At 36.1% G+C, this 17,059-nt stretch overlaps 1 protein-coding gene across 2 annotated transcripts; it reads right to left on the bottom strand.

Annotated features, from left to right (window-relative positions):
- Window positions 1-438: 438 nt before the first annotated feature.
- LOC121939767 (transmembrane protein 205) lies at window positions 439-6,247 on the bottom strand. Of its 2 annotated transcripts, none has more exons than XM_042482726.2 (4): window positions 6,087-6,247; window positions 4,217-4,428; window positions 3,563-3,726; window positions 439-3,477 (listed from the first exon to the last, which is right to left on the bottom strand). In XM_042482726.2, the coding sequence occupies exons 2-4, from the start codon at window positions 4,314-4,316 to the stop codon at window positions 3,175-3,177; spliced, it is 567 nt and encodes a 188-aa protein (XP_042338660.1). In that variant the 5' UTR covers window positions 4,317-4,428; window positions 6,087-6,247; the 3' UTR covers window positions 439-3,174. The 2 variants fall into 2 exon arrangements, with proteins under 2 accessions (XP_042338660.1, XP_087934084.1); XM_088077958.1 differs by lacking the exon at window positions 6,087-6,247 and adding an exon at window positions 5,647-6,041.
- Window positions 6,248-17,059: the final 10,812 nt, after the last annotated feature.

Here is a 17,059-nt window from a genome sequence, read left to right as displayed (position 1 = left end):
TAGTTCCCCCCTCTGGCAGAATGAAACATCACATTGAACCCACAGGACTGATTTCTATTGCGAGTCACTCAGGCTTTAGTGTTGTAAACCCAGACTACATTCAAGTTTTGGAAAAAGGTTTTACAAATATCCTCCACACTCATTTGACAGATGTGTGAAATTAATTTGAGGATCACAGCACTCTGTCCCTGTGAAAATGTTTTTTTTTAATGCTGTCTCACTACCACTAGGGAGTCACAGAGTCTTACACATGGGTAAGTAGATTTTTTTTTATTTCCTTGTACAGCCAACTTCAAAATCACACTATATGAACTAATTACTTCTTTTTTCTTTTTTTTTTCATGTGAGTAAAGTGCTGTGACCCTGATCCTCTACGTCAACACACCAAGTATGCAGAGGTAGGTTAATCTACATCATGCAAACAAATAAGTGCAGGTATAAAGTAAAAAAAGATTTATTTTTCTGGCAAGTTTAAAGCTTTGTAACATCAGAATGTGGACTTTAATGCAGAACCACCAGCTTGGATCATTTTAAACAAAAAGAAATTAAAAGATGGATAAATTAAATTGGTTAAAATGTTTGCAGTGATTAATGATATTAAAATTGTTGACAGACTTAAAAGGCAAATTTTACAAATCTCAATAATATGGGGAGAATTTCAAGCACAAAACAGAGAACATGTTTTAATACAAAAAAACAGACCATACATATCGAACATTTTTGATACAAACCCACTACCATTACTAACAGTCTATGACCTCTGACCTCACTGATCTTCAGGTGACTCACATTCAGTATTACACAATCCACAAAAACAGTTATAACCCATGATCTCATACATAAAGATACTGGCATAAATATACACAAATTAGTGTAAAATAGTAAAAATTAAACAAAGACAGCATTTGCATTTATATACAAAACTGTCGCATGATTTGCATTGAGATATTATATTAATTTAAAGAGGCCGAACTAAAAAAAAAAAGGATATGTACACTTTAAAAATAGGATATATTGCATTGTTTTTGCAAGTTGTGGGCACATAATAAGCACCTTATCAGTCTAGTCTGAAAAAATAAACAAAAGGAAAATAAAAACTGAAAATTGAGGTTTAGGAATCAGTGCTCTGATTACTTAAGAACTGTTTATGTTGAGGGCATGTTTTGCTTAGGTTTAACTGATGTGTGTTTGAGGCCAACACAAACACAAACTAGAGAAACTGGATAAGCAGAAACACATTGATAGATCACCTAAGTTACAAAAAGGAGCACAGAGAGGTTTGTTCACGTGATTTGACCACTGATCCTCTGTACACAAAACAAACTATGACTAAACCAACAGCTCTGACACCTGAGAAGTGTACCGCACTAAACAAAACTCCAGTACGAATACAACTCAAAAATGATTTGGCTTTAATTCCAGTCACGGCTGCATAATTTTCACACAGCTCCATGATGTTTGAACATACAGAGCACGTGGTGTCGGATAACAAAGCAGACTAGACTGATATTTGAGGAATTCTACAGACCTCACAGCTTTGCAGATTTTTAAAATTCCTTCCCTAAGTTACACTGATGTGACATAATGTTCACTCGAGGCACACGGTGAGGCGATCATGGAGGTCATACTGGGATGATTAGTGAAGGCGCCAAGCACAGAGACATCATTCAGGTTGTCAAATACGGAGCCCCATGAAAGGTTTTCTTTCTGAACTAGTACTTGCAAACAGTGTTGGGAAGATTACTTTTGAAATATAACAGGTTAGAGATTACTAGTTACCCTGCTAAAAATATAATAAGTTACATAACTATTTTAATTATGTAATCAAAGTAATGCAACTTATTGGATTTTTTTTTTAAGAAAGGTGAAAGCTGAAAAGATGTAAAAACATAAGTGCATAAATGTTGCATTCAAGTTTCAACGGCTTTACTGACCCAAAAACATGCCAAAAGAGGTCATTCCTGCACAGCAAAAAGATGTAAATAGCAACAGAATGAATGTTTTAGTCAACATATAAACTTTTTACTGAAAATATTTGTTTTCATATGTAACCACCAACATTTTGTAATCACCAACATTTTGATTAGTAACTGTAATTTGATAACATTTTTTCTTAGTAACTTCATAGAATTACATTTATTTTGTAATTTAATTGCTTTGACTACTTACTCCCAACACTGCCTGCAAAGTAATGCAAAAGTTTTTGTACAGGAACGGAAGATTCGTTCAGGTGCCTACGCATTTTCATTATTACACACTTAGACTTACATCATCTCAGCGAGTCTACTGTAACATCCTTTCTTCTCTCACAACTAGATCAACCTGCTGTGCAACAACAGATCTTTTGGCTTTTACATTATTTCTTATCTACAAGGCAATACAATGGAGCTGATAACAAACACCAACACATTCAAATTCCTGTAGACCAACAAACAAACCACATTTGCAAGTGTGCTTAGGATGGACTAAAAGAAGTAGACTATACATCATATACTGCAATAAAAGTGTCTGAACCCTTCTTTTTCATAGCAGTGGCAAGCAGCCAGGGCAGCTAAAGATAGCACAGCCTGTCACTTTTTTTCACAGGTGCTCTGTAGTTAACGTAAAGCTAAGCTCGACAAACCTGTGTCACTGGACAAAGTATTCAAACTGCACCCAAACAGGTGGAGCTTGACTGAAGCAGTTATCTTGATATGGGTGCCTTACATTTAAAAGGTACAATGCTTTGAGCAGTTTTATTGATATGGAGTTTCTGGTACTGCAAGTTTCTAAAACATCCCTCATGTTTAGGTTCCTGAAAGGTAGCGTAGTTGTATAGGAAATATCAAGGCCGCTGCCTGCCTCAGCCACACTAGGTGAAAGGTGAGGTTCACTGCAGGAACTGATTTACAACCCTCAGTAGAGAAATGCAGCTTTATTGACCCTGATTGTGTCAAAACAAACAAAAGTAGGGTCAAAGTCAAAGTCTAGACACTGAAGCTGTATCCTTTCATTATTCCCCAAAAACAACAAGTCTTACCTGACTTTGTCTCATAACTAATAAGGCAGAAAGAAAGACTTTTTGTATTAAATATATAACTTACTGCTTTATTACAAAAAATAGATGTTTAGATTTATAAAGGGGGGTGAAGGGGGAGCGACTATTTTTCAACAGTCCAGCTGCAAAGTGTCAGTTTAAAGAGTGCCGAGGTTTTCAGCCATGTAGCAGAGACTGTAGAAGTTGCAGCATATGCAGCAGAGGTTACAGAGCGAGGACAGCAGTCTGTACAGCCACAGACGACCGCTCAGGTGTCTGTATTTGACATCCGTCTCACACAGCTTGGCGTAAGCTTCGCGGTTCGACGACAGGCCGATGTCCTGGCCCAATCCGCACGCCTGCTCGATAAGGTGCATGTCTGCCATGATCTCCGACGTCATTTGGCCAAACCACTGAGCGTTGACAGCTGCGACCGTCACCGACACGAAAAAGATGAAAATCTGGTAGGGAGAGAAGAGTCAGACATTAAAGAAATATTCTAAAATAGCTTTTAAGCAATGCGATTATGTGAAACGAAAATCCCACCTGAAAGGCTTCTCTGTCGTCCAGCAGTTCGCTGGGATGATACACAGCGTAGATGGTAAGATTAAAGAAGGCACAAGCCGAACCCAAGTGGAGGTAGAAAGGAACAAGACGACTCTGGATGAACCCGTAGGTGTGTCTGTTCAGGTGGTTGTCCATCACAAAGCCTGTGCAGGAAGCAGAGCTCTTCAGCACTTATTTCTTCAACCCAATTTACGTCATAGTTGGAGTAAGACTAATCAAATGAAGAAGTATTACAGTTTTAGGATATATGACTAGTGTGTGTCATTAAGTAGTCATTTTAGTTAAGAATATGACTATGTTTGATAACATATAGATCTTGGATTATTGAAGGCTTAGCTAAAACAAAAGCTAGTCAGGATCTGGATGTTTGCATGAGAGCGACCATGAAAAAACAGGTTAGAGGTAATACAAAGTTGCGTCACTGAGGTCCTGCTCAGGCTTGGCATTTAAAAAAGCACCCTAGTGATCCAATCATAAGTGGATGGATCTAAACACAGGTGTGACTGCACCACAAAATGCAATGAATACACACTGATCCGGTTGATCAGGACCACACTTAAGTCATTATTGAGAGCATGCAGCATGACATCCTTGTGTTTTCATGCACATTTATTCAGTGTGCATGATACCCACTTGAAATGAAGGTGACCCAAATCTGCATCCCCCAGTAGGTGGAGAGCAGCAGCAGCTGTACCAGCTTGACTGTGTACGTGGGCTCCTCATCAGTGGACATGCTTTCCCCTCAGCTTCTCTCTTCTCCTGTCTGGGCTCCACTGTAGTCTCCGAAACGGGCAACTAATGCTTTCTTTTGTCTGGAGGGCACTTGATGCTCCACTCCAGAGCCTCTGCAAACATAATCAATATGGCATTATAAGGATGTTGCAATATGCAACATGTACTGTGAGCAAACTGGGTAAAAGTTAAAGTGAGGTCGTGTGTTTGGCTGCAGTCACTTACTGATATGCAGACTTAATATCAGTGTAGTCATCCACACCTTTAGATAACTAAAGCCTTACACCTCTCGTTACTGGATTCCAAAATAGCAGTGGTGGAAAGTAACTAAGTACATTTATTCAAGTACTGTACTTAAGGACAATTTTGAGATACTTGTATGTTATTTATGCTACTTTACACAACACACACAGCTACTTTGACAACTTTGGTTACTTCGCAGAGGTATGCTGTACAAATTATTAATCAAAGAACACTTTATGCTATATTTTTATAGATTTAAACACACTGCATCATATAATGTAATTAAAATTAGCACCAACATCACCATGTTGGTGCAACACTGATGTGTTTAACACATTAATGCATTGCTAATTATAATACAAATCCATAATATATGTGATTCTAAAATGGGCCATTCTACATACTGAGCACTTTTACTTTAACCATTTAATTCCTGGACTGACATCAACACCTTGTGCCGTGTTCAGACACCTTTGACAAGCATGTAAACCCTTGAAACATGAGCAAATTAGTTTGTTTATTTATTTTCTTATTTTCTTCTTATTTATTTCTTCTTATTTATTATTTAAGGCAAATTGGGAAAAAATGTACTGAAAATGTGCTTCAAAATCATTAGAAATATATATATATATGCATAGTTATTCTACTATTTATATATTTTTTCTTATTTTTTTTATGCTTTTTGCTAATTTCATGTAATTTTCTTGTGACTTTTTCATTATTTTCTTGGTCATTTTTGTGTATTTTCTTGTTAAGTTGCTCATTGTACCTTTCCATGTTTCTGAAAGAAATCAAGCCACTTTGCTCAGGTTTCAAAGGGTTAAAGATATTTAATGCTAACACTTTTGCACTTTAATTTAAATACGGTTCTGAATGCACGAATTTTACAGAGTATTTTTGCACGACGGTACTGCTACTTTTACTTGAGTATAATATCTAAATACTTTGTCCAAAATAGATAAAACAACCAACAGTGTAATATAATGTAATATTTCTGTCAATAGTGAAAACAGTGCAGGCCACAGTGTACCCTAAATGAAACTTCCGCATTGCTGTCAAGAACACAGGGTTGCTGTTTTTGACCTTACCTACTGTGCAGACTTCTGTCAACCCGAGAGGAAAAAAACTACAGGTGTGCACTTCCTTTAATACTCCCTTATCGACTAATCGGTGCAGCTAAGTCTGCGAGCTAAAAACAAACAGGGCTAAATTATATAACCCCAACAAAAACCGACGGCAGCGAATGACAGACGAGGCAGCACCAAATCTTCAAAGTCACCTTTGCGAAAATCAACTATCTCACAAACTAACCGCAGATTTTAATATTCGCTGTCGATAGTTGCAGCTCCGTGTTGCAGAAGGTAAAAGTACACCGACGAGCAGCTAGCGTTAGCTGAAGTTTACTGTGAGTTAGCTGGAAAACTATCTCAGTAGTTCAGTGTCTTTAAAGTCAGCAACCGTCCACCTCATAATCTAAAGACAAAACACCAAGTTACTTTATAACGTCACTCGTAAAAAGTCAGTTTACCTGTGTTGCTAACGGCTCCGTACAGCTTGTTGCAGAAGTCTTCTGGTAGTAAATGTACCTGCTGAAAGTAGCTGAGCTAACTTACTATGCAAGAAGAAGGCGGAACCCAAAGTGTCACAATGAAAGTGCTCTGAGAAAAAGCCCAAACAGCTCGTGACAACAGGTTCCCCCAGAACTTGTTTAGACGAAACTTAAGTCTTAGCATAATATGCATATGAAAGTCATAGTATATTAAGGCATTAAAAGTCATACAATGATGTGTAAAAAAAAAATAAAAAATCATAGTATTGTATGACATAACAAAATCACAGAATGTTGAAAAAAGTCATATTAAAATGTGACATAAAAATACCTGTGTCATGCCATAAAAAGTCATAGGATACTGTGTGGAAAGAAGTCGTAGTACAGTTTGTCATAGTATAGTATGCCATAAAACATCATAGTATATAGTATGTAAAAAAAAACCTGTTAAAAGTGGCATACTATAGTTTGTCGAATAACCTGTTAAAAGTCATAGTACAGTGTGTAAAAAAAAAAAATCAAAAGCCATGTTGAAGTATAAAAAAAGTAATGTCAAAAAAAACTGTTTAAATAGACATATGGGGGGAGAAAACTGTTAAAATACCATTCTTTAACATGAAAAAAAGTCATAACATGTCAAAAAAAGAAACGCTAATATATTAAACAGCTAAAAAAGTCAAAGAATAGTATGTAAGGAAAAACTGTTAAAGATGTATGTTGACAAAAGTCATTGCAGAGTATCTCAAAAACACTTAAAAAGACACTATTGTGGTAGGTAAAAAAAAAAACAATGGTTAAAAAAAAGTAGTTAAGTAGGTAGAAAAAATATTAAAGGTCATTGTACAGTATTTCAAAAAGAATGGTTCAATAAGTTACAGTATAGTTTGCTGTAAAAGGTTATAGTATAATATGTTTGGGGGGGAAAAAAAGTCATAGTATAGTATGCCATAAAAAATGTTAAAAAAAAGTCATAGTATAGCATACCAAAAAAAGTCATAGTTAGGGTGTCTAAAAAAACGTCTATTAAAAAGGCATTATATGCAGGAGAAAAAAAAGGAATAGTATATTATGATATGAAAAACATCCCACCATATTTAAAAAAAAAAAAGTCAGTGTAGTATGCCATAAAAAGTCATAGTATAATATGTCAAAAAAAGGTATATAATATGACATAAAAATACCAATACAGTGTGCCAAAAAATGTCATACTATGGTATGTCATAAAAAGTTGCAGTGTAGTGTTATTAAAAAGTCATAGTATACAGACAAAACTGAAAAGTCATATAAAAGTATGTTGTGAAAATGTCATGACATACCATGCCAAAAAAGTCAATATAGTATCATTATAGTATGGTGAATAAGTCATTGTATATATAGTAGTAGTATAGTATATCGACAGAAATTGTTAAAAAGTCATAGTATAGTTTCCCCCAAAACAGCCCTTCTTAAATATACTCAAAAAACTGTTAAAAAAGGTCATAATATTGTATGTTAAAAAATGTTAGTTTTAAAACAGTGTAGTATGCTGAAAAAATAGTTTGAAAAGCCATCTCATAGTTCGTCAAAAAAGTCATAGCAGAGCAATGTCAAAAAACCTGATACAAAAAGTTAGCGTCGAGTATGCAGGAAAAAATGTGAAAAGAGTGATAGTTTACTTTAGTCAAAAAATACTGAAAAAAATCATTGTCATTATTGGAGTTTCTTTTCCATCAATGTTGATGTGCGTAATATGTCTGTGTCTGCAAACAGGAGTGTGCCAGGACCAGGAGACCATTTGCTGGCGGCTCTGTCAGGTGATGTGCAATTACTGACGCTGTTCTCCAACATAACTGGCCAAGATGTGGTTGGCGGCACAAGAAAGGCTCATTCTCCAACCGGCCATGCAAGCAACCTCAGGCAGATGACAGTGTTAAGTTGCTGGAGGTAATACGCCTATCTTGTTAACCTTGTTTTCTCTGTGATATTTATTGGACATACTATATCATGATTTGATGTTTTTTAGCATGGAATACTATGACTGTTCTTTAATATACTATCCTTTTTTTCAATGTACTATACTAGGACTTCTTTAACAGAATATTCAACATACTGTACTATGACTTATTTTTTTATGAATTTTGACGATATACTGTACTATGACATTTTCTCAAGATTTTTCGCGACATACTATACGATTGTGTTTTTTGCGTCTTCTAAAATACTATACAATGACATTTATTTGTGTTTTTAGATGACATAGTGTAATATGACATTGTATCATGATTTTTGACAACATACTAGGCTATGTCGTTTCATGTTTTTGGACGACATACAATTCTGCGACTTTTATTTGTGTTTTTGGATGACCTACATTACTATAATGTTTCTTCGCGATTTTTGACAACATACTTTACAATGAGGTTTTTTCATGATTTTTTACGACATACTATGCTATGGTTTTTCATTACTTTGGAAGACACAATATACTATGACCTTTTATGTGTTTTGGGACAACATACTTTACTGTGATGTTTTATCATGCTTTTTGACGACATAATATACCATGGCATTTTTCGTGTCTTTGGACAACATACTATAAAATAACATTTTTCGTGTCTTTGGACAACATACTATAAAATAACATTATTTGTGTTTTTGGACAACATGCCATACTATAATGTTTCTTTGGTATTTTTAACAATATTCTATAATATGGCATTTTCTCCTATTTTTAGACAACATAATATACTATAACGTTTTTTCCTGTTTTTGACAAAAACTATACTATGAAGTTTTCTCATGATTTTTGACGACATAAAATTCTATGACTTCTTTTTGTGTCTTTGGAAGCCATACAATGATATGATGCGTTTTTCATGATTTTTGATGACATTCTTTACTTAAACGTTTTTTATGATTTTTCACGACATACTACACACTAATGTTTTTTTGTGGTTTGTGTTTTTCAGCAGTTTTTTTTTGACATATCACATTTTTACATTTTTGCCATACTATAGCCTTGCATTTTTGGTCATTTTCTCATGCAAAATTATAAAGTTATGGAGTTTTTGGCCCTTTTTGCAACTTTCTATGCTATGGCAGGTTTTGGAAGGGTATTTTATGTGGTTTAATGTGGTTTTCAGCACTTTTTAGGACATGTCATATTTTGACATTTTTTCTATACGATAGCCTTGCATTTTCTGATCATTTTGTCCACATGCCAAATTCTAGTGTTTTGGGTCCATTCTGACCTTTGTATGCTACAGCGTTTCTTGAAAGGCTATTTTATGTGGTTTAATGTTGTTTTTAGCTGTTTTGGGAGAGGTCATGTTTAGACACTTTTTTGCCAAACTATAGCCTTACATTTTTGGTCAATTTTTCAACATGTAAATGTATAGTGTTTGTGGGCCTTTATGCAACTTTCTTTGATATGGCGTTTCTTGGAAGGCTATTTTATGTGGTTTAAAGTGGTTTTCAGTACTTTTTGGGACAGGTCATATTTTGACATTTTGACCATGCTATAGCTTGCTTTTTGGTCATTTTTTTCAACATGCCAAATTATGTGTTTTTTGGACCTTTTACTCAGCTTTCTGTGTTATGATGTGTTTCAGAAGGCTATTTTATGTGGTGCAGCGTTACTGCAGACGCTGCACCGGTCTGTCGTGGTGAAGAGGGAGCTGAGCCGAAAGGCAAAGCTCTCGATTTACCGGTCGATCTTCGTTCCTACCCTCACCTATGGTCACGAGCTTTGGGTAGTGACCGAAAGAACAAGATCGCGGGTACAAGCGGCTGAAATGAGAAAGGCAAAGCTCTCGATTTACCGGTCGATCTTCGTTCCTACCCTCACCTATGGTCACGAGCTTTGGGTAGTGACCGAAAGAACAAGATCGCGGGTACAAGCGGCTGAAATGAGCTTCCTCCGTAGGGTGGCTGGGCTCTCTAGAGATAGGGTGAGAAGCTCAGTCATCTGGGAGGAGCTCGGAGTAGAGCCGCTGCTCCTCCGCATTGAGAAGAGCCAGATGAGGTGGCTCGGGCATCTAATTAGGATGCCACCAGGACGCCTCCTTGGTGAGGTGTTCGGGACACGTCCCACCGGTAGGAGGCCCCGGGGAAGACCCAGGACACGCTGAAGGGACTATGTCTTACAGCTGGCCTGGGAACACGTCAGGATCCCTCGGGATGAGCTGGACAAAGTGGCCGGGAAGAGGGAAGTCTGGGCTTCCCTGTTTAGGGTGCTGCCCCCGCGACCCGACCCCGGATAAGCGGAAGAAAATGGATGGATGGATGCCTTATCATAGCCTTGCTATTTCTGTCATTTTTTCAACATGTAAAATTCTGGTGTTTTTGGACCTTTTTACAACTTTCTATGCTATGGCATGTTTCCAAAGTCTGTTTCATGTGGTTTAATGTGGTTTTTAGCTGTTTTTGGGACAGGTCATATTTTGACATTTTGCCATACTATAGCCTTGCTTTTTCTGTCATTTTTTTTGACATCTCAAAATATGGTATTTCTGTAACTTTTTGCAACTTTCTTTGCTATGGCATGTTTCCAAAGGCTGTTTTATGTGGGTTAAAGTGGTTTTCAGCACTTTTTGGGACAGGTAATATTTTGAAATTTTTGCCATACTATAGCCTTGCATTCTTGGTCAGTTTTTTGACATCTCAAATTCTGGTGTTTTTGGCCCTTTTTACAACGTTCTTTGCTATGGCATGTTTCCAAAGGCTGTTTTATGTGGGTCAATGTGGTTTTCAGCACTTTTTGGGACAGGTCATATTTTGACATTTTGCCATACTATAGCCTTGCATTCTTGGTCTTTTTTTTTGACATCTCAAAATATGGTATTTCTGTACCTTTTTGCAACTTTCTTTGCTATGGCATGTTTCCAAAGGCTGTTTTATGTGGGTTAATGTGGTTTTCAGCACTTTTTGGGACAGGTCATATTTTGAGATTTTTGCCTTACTATAGCCTTGCTTTTTCGGTCATTTTTTCAACATGTAAAATTCTGGTGTTTTTGGCCCTTTTTGCAACTTTCTTTGCTATAGCATGTTTCCAAAGGCTGTTTTATGTGGTTTAATATGGTTTTTAGCTGTTTTTGGGACAGGTCATATTTTGACATTTTGCCATACTATAGCCTTGCATTCTTGGTCTTTTTTTTTTTGACATCTCAAAATATGGTATTTCTGTACCTTTTTGCAACTTTCTTTGCTATGGCATGTTTCCAAAGGCTGTTTTATGTGGTTTTATGTGGTTTTTAACTTTTTTGGGGAGAGGTCATATTTTGCCATTTTTGCCATACTATAGCCTTGGATTCCTGGTCAATTTTTCGGCATGTCAAAATATGGTGTTTTTGGAACTTTTTGCACCTTTCTTTGCTATGGCATGTTTCCAAAGGCTGTTTTATGTGGTTTAATATGGTTTTTAGCTTTTTTTGGGAGAGGTCATATTTTGACATTTTGCCATACTATAGCCTTGCTTTTTCGGTCATTTTTTTGACATCTCAAAATATGGTATTTCTGTACCTTTTTGCAACTTTCTTTGCTATGGCGTGTTTCCAAAGGCTGTTTTATGTGGGACAATGTGGTTTTCAGCACTTTTTGGGACAGGTCATATTTTGAAATTTTTGCCATACTATAGCCTTGCATTCTTGGTCATTTTTTCGGAATGTCAAAATATGGTGTTTTTGGCCCTTTTTGCAACTTTCTTTGCTATGGCATGTTTCCAAAGGCTGTTTTATGTGAGTTAATGTGGTTCTCAGCACTTTTTGGGACAGGTCATATTTTGAGATTTTTGCCATACTATAGCCTTGCATTCTTGGTCAGTTTTTTGACATCTCAAAATATGGTATTTCTGTACCTTTTTGCATCTTTCTTGACTATGGCATGTTTCCAAAGTCTGTTCCATGTGGTTTAATGTGGTTTTTAGCTGTTTTGGGGACAGGTCATATTTTGACATTTTGCCATACTATAGCCTTGCTTTTTCGGTCTTTTTTTTGACATCTCAAAATATGGTATTTCTGTACCTTTTTGCAACTTTCTTTGCTATGGCATGTTTCCAAAGGCGGTTTTATGTGGGTTAATGTGGTTTTCAGCACTTTTTGGGACAGGTCATATTTTGAAATTTTTGCCATACTATAGCCTTGCATTCTTGGTCAGTTTTTCGACATCTCAAATTCTGGTGTTTTTGGCCCTTTTTGCAACTTTCTTTGCTATGGCATATTTCCAAAGGCTGTTTTATGTGGGTCAATGTGGTTTTCAGCACTTTTTGGGACAGGTCATATTTTGACATTTTGCCATACTATAGCCTTGCATTCTTGGTCTTTTTTTTTTTGACATCTCAAAATATGGTATTTCTGTACCTTTTTGCAACTTTCTTTGCTATGGCATGTTTCCAAAGGCTGTTTTATGTGGTTTTATGTGGTTTTTAACTTTTTTGGGGAGAGGTCATATTTTGCCATTTTTGCCATACTATAGCCTTGGATTCCTGGTCAATTTTTCGGCATGTCAAAATATGGTGTTTTTGGAACTTTTTGCACCTTTCTTTGCTATGGCATGTTTCCAAAGGCTGTTTTATGTGGTTTAATATGGTTTTTAGCTTTTTTTGGGAGAGGTCATATTTTGACATTTTGCCATACTATAGCCTTGCTTTTTCGGTCATTTTTTTGACATCTCAAAATATGGTATTTCTGTACCTTTTTGCAACTTTCTTTGCTATGGCGTGTTTCCAAAGGCTGTTTTATGTGGGACAATGTGGTTTTCAGCACTTTTTGGGACAGGTCATATTTTGAAATTTTTGCCATACTATAGCCTTGCATTCTTGGTCATTTTTTCGGAATGTCAAAATATGGTGTTTTTGGCCCTTTTTGCAACTTTCTTTGCTATGGCATGTTTCCAAAGGCTGTTTTATGTGGGTTAATGTGGTTCTCAGCACTTTTTGGGACAGGTCATATTTTGAGATTTTTGCCATACTATAGCCTTGCATTCTTGGTCAGTTTTTTGACATCTCAAAATATGGTATTTCTGTACCTTTTTGCATCTTTCTTGACTATGGCATGTTTCCAAAGTCTGTTCCATGTGGTTTAATGTGGTTTTTAGCTGTTTTGGGGACAGGTCATATTTTGACATTTTGCCATACTATAGCCTTGCTTTTTCGGTCTTTTTTTTGACATCTCAAAATATGGTATTTCTGTACCTTTTTGCAACTTTCTTTGCTATGGCATGTTTCCAAAGGCTGTTTTATGTGGGTTAATGTGGTTTTCAGCACTTTTTGGGACAGGTCATATTTTGAAATTTTTGCCATACTATAGCCTTGCATTCTTGGTCAGTTTTTCGACATCTCAATTTCTGGTGTTTTTGGCCCTTTTTGCAACTTTCTTTGCTATGGCATATTTCCAAAGGCTGTTTTATGTGGGTCAATGTGGTTTTCAGCACTTTTTGGGACAGGTCATATTTTGACATTTTGCCATACTATAGCCTTGCATTCTTGGTCGTTTTTTTTGACATCTCAAAATATGGTATTTCTGTACCTTTTTGCAACTTTCTTTGCTATGGCATGTTTCCAAAGGCTGTTTTATGTGGTTTAATGTGGTTTTTAGCTGTTTTTGGGACAGGTCATATTTTGACATTTTGCCATACTATAGCCTTGCATTCTTGGTCTTTTTTTTTGACATCTCAAAATATGGTATTTCTGTACCTTTTTGCAACTTTCTTTGCTATGGCATGTTTCCAAAGGCTGTTTTATGTGGGTTAATGTGGTTTTCAGCACTTTTTGGGACAGGTCATATTTTGAGATTTTTGCCTTGCTTTTTCGGTCATTTTTTCAACATGTAAAATTCTGGTGTTTTTGGCCCTTTTTGCAACTTTCTTTGCTATAGCATGTTTCCAAAGGCTGTTTTATGTGGTTTAATATGGTTTTTAGCTGTTTTTGGGAGAGGTCACATTTTGACATTTTGCCATACTATAGCCTTGCATTCTTGGTCGTTTTTTTGACATCTCAAAATATGGTATTTCTGTACCTTTTTGCAACTTTCTTTGCAATGGCATGTTTCCAAAGGCTGTTTTATGTGGTTTAATGTGGTTTTAACTTTTTGGGACAGTTCATATTTTGCCATTTTTGCCATACTATAGCCTTGGATTCCTGGTCAATTTTTCGGCATGTCAAAATATGGTGTTTTTGGAACTTTTTGCAACTTTCTTTGCTATGGCATGTTTCCAAAGGCTGTTTTATGTGGTTTAATATGGTTTTTAGCTTTTTTTGGGAGAGGTCATATTTTGACATTTTGCCATACTATAGCCTTGCTTTTTCGGTCATTTTTTTGACATCTCAAAATATGGTATTTCTGTAACTTTTTGCAACTTTCTTTGCTATGGCATGTTTCCAAAGGCTGTTTTATGTGAGTTAATGTGGTTTTCAGCACTTTTTGGGACAGGTCATATTTTGAAATTTTTGCCATACTATAGCCTTGCATTTTTGGTCAGTTTTTTGACATCTCAAAATATGGTATTTCTGTAGCTTTTTGCAACTTTCTTTGCTATGGCATGTTTCCAAAGGCTGTTTTATGTGGGTTAATGTGGTTTTTAGCTTTTTTTGGGAGAGGTCATATTTTGACATTTTGCCATACTATAGCCTTGCTTTCTTGGTCAGTTTTTCGACATCTCAAATTCTGGTGTTTTTGGCCCTTTTTGCAACTTTCTTTGCTATGGCATATTTCCAAAGGCTGTTTTATGTGGGTCAATATGGTTTTCAGCACTTTTTGGGACAGGTCATATTTTGACATTTTGCCATACTATAGCCTTGCATTCTTGGTCGTTTTTTTTGACATCTCAAAATATGGTATTTCTGTACCTTTTTGCAACTTTCTTTGCTATGGCATGTTTCCAAAGGCTGTTTTATGTGGTTTAATGTGGTTTTCAGCACTTTTTGGGACACGTCACATTTTGACATTTTTGCCATACTATAGCCTTGCATTCTTGGTCAGTTTTTTGACATCTCAAAATATGGTGTTTCTGTACCTTTTTGCATCTTTCTTGACTATGGCATGTTTCCAAAGTCTGTTTCATGTGGTTTAATGTGGTTTTTAGCTGTTTTGGGACAGGTCATATTTTGACATTTTGCCATGCTATAGCCTTGCTTTTTCGGTCTTTTTTTTTTGACATCTCAAAATATGGTATTTCTGTACCTTTTTGCAACTTTCTTTGCTATGGCATGTTTCCAAAGGCTGTTTTATGTGGGTTAATGTGGTTTTCAGCACTTTTTGGGAGAGGTCATATTTTGAAATTTTTGCCATACTATAGCCTTGCATTCTTGGTCAGTTTTTCGACATCTCAAATTCTGGTGTTTTTGGCCCTTTTTGCAACTTTCTTTGCTATGGCATATTTCCAAAGGCTGTTTTGTGTGGGTCAATGTGGTTTTCAGCACTTTTTGGGACAGGTCATATTTTGACATTTTGCCATACTATAGCCTTGCATTCTTGGTCGTTTTTTTTGACATCTCAAAATATGGTATTTCTGTACCTTTTTGCAACTTTCTTTGCTATGGCATGTTTCCAAAGGCTGTTTTATGTGGTTTAATGTGGTTTTCAGCACTTTTTGGGACAGGTCATATTTTGACATTTTGCCATACTATAGCCTTGCATTCTTGGTCGTTTTTTTTGACATCTCAAAATATGGTATTTCTGTACCTTTTTGCAACTTTCTTTACTATGGCATGTTTCCAAAGTCTGTTTCATGTGGTTTAATGTGGTTTTTAGCTGTTTTTGGGAGAGGTCATATTTTGACATTTTTGCCATACTATAGCCTTGCTTTTTCGGTCATTTTTTCAACATGTAAAATTCTGGTGTTTTTGGCCCTTTTTGCAACTTTCTTTGCTATAGCATGTTTCCAAAGGCTGTTTTATGTGGTTTAATGTGGTTTTTAGCTGTTTTTGGGAGAGGTCACATTTTGACATTTTGCCATACTATAGCCTTGCATTCTTGGTCTTTTTTTTTTTGACATCTCAAAATATGGTATTTCTGTACCTTTTTGCAACTTTCTTTGCTATGGCATGTTTCCAAAGGCTGTTTTATGTGGTTTAATGTGGTTTTTAACTTTTTTGGGGAGAGGTCATATTTTGCCATTTTTGCCATACTATAGCCTTGGATTCCTGGTCAATTTTTCGGCATGTCAAAATATGGTGTTTTTGGAACTTTTTGCAACTTTCTTTGCTATGGCATGTTTCCAAAGGCTGTTTTATGTGGTTTAATATGGTTTTTAGCTTTTTTTGGGAGAGGTCATATTTTGACATTTTGCCATACTATAGCCTTGCTTTTTCGGTCATTTTTTTGACATCTCAAAATATGGTATTTCTGTAACTTTTTGCAACTTTCTTTGCTATGGCATGTTTCCAAAGGCTGTTTTATGTGAGTTAATGTGGTTTTCAGCACTTTTTGGGACAGGTCATATTTTGAAATTTTTGCCATACTATAGCCTTGCATTTTTGGTCAGTTTTTTGACATCTCAAAATATGGTATTTCTGTAGCTTTTTGCAACTTTCTTTGCTATGGCATGTTTCCAAAGGCTGTTTTATGTGGGTTAATGTGGTTTTTAGCTTTTTTTGGGAGAGGTCATATTTTGACATTTTGCCATACTATAGCCTTGCTTTCTTGGTCAGTTTTTCGACATCTCAAATTCTGGTGTTTTTGGCCCTTTTTGCAACTTTCTTTGCTATGGCATATTTCCAAAGGCTGTTTTATGTGGGTCAATATGGTTTTCAGCACTTTTTGGGACAGGTCATATTTTGACATTTTGCCATACTATAGCCTTGCATTCTTGGTCGTTTTTTTTGACATCTCAAAATATGGTATTTCTGTGACTTTTTGGAACTTTCTTTGCTTTGGCCTGTTTCAAAGGCTGTTTTATGTGGTTTAATGTGGTTTTCAGCACTTTTTGGGACACGTCACATTTTGACATTTTTGCCATACTATAGCCTTGCATTCTTG

Source organism: Plectropomus leopardus, chromosome 5 (assembly GCF_026936395.1).
Source record: "Plectropomus leopardus strain MGB_pleo_1.0 chromosome 5, ASM2693639v1, whole genome shotgun sequence".
Taxonomy (NCBI): Eukaryota; Metazoa; Chordata; class Actinopteri; order Perciformes; family Serranidae; genus Plectropomus; species Plectropomus leopardus.
The sequence above is the reverse complement of the archived record's forward strand: the minus strand, read 5'-3'. Positions and strand labels throughout refer to the sequence as shown.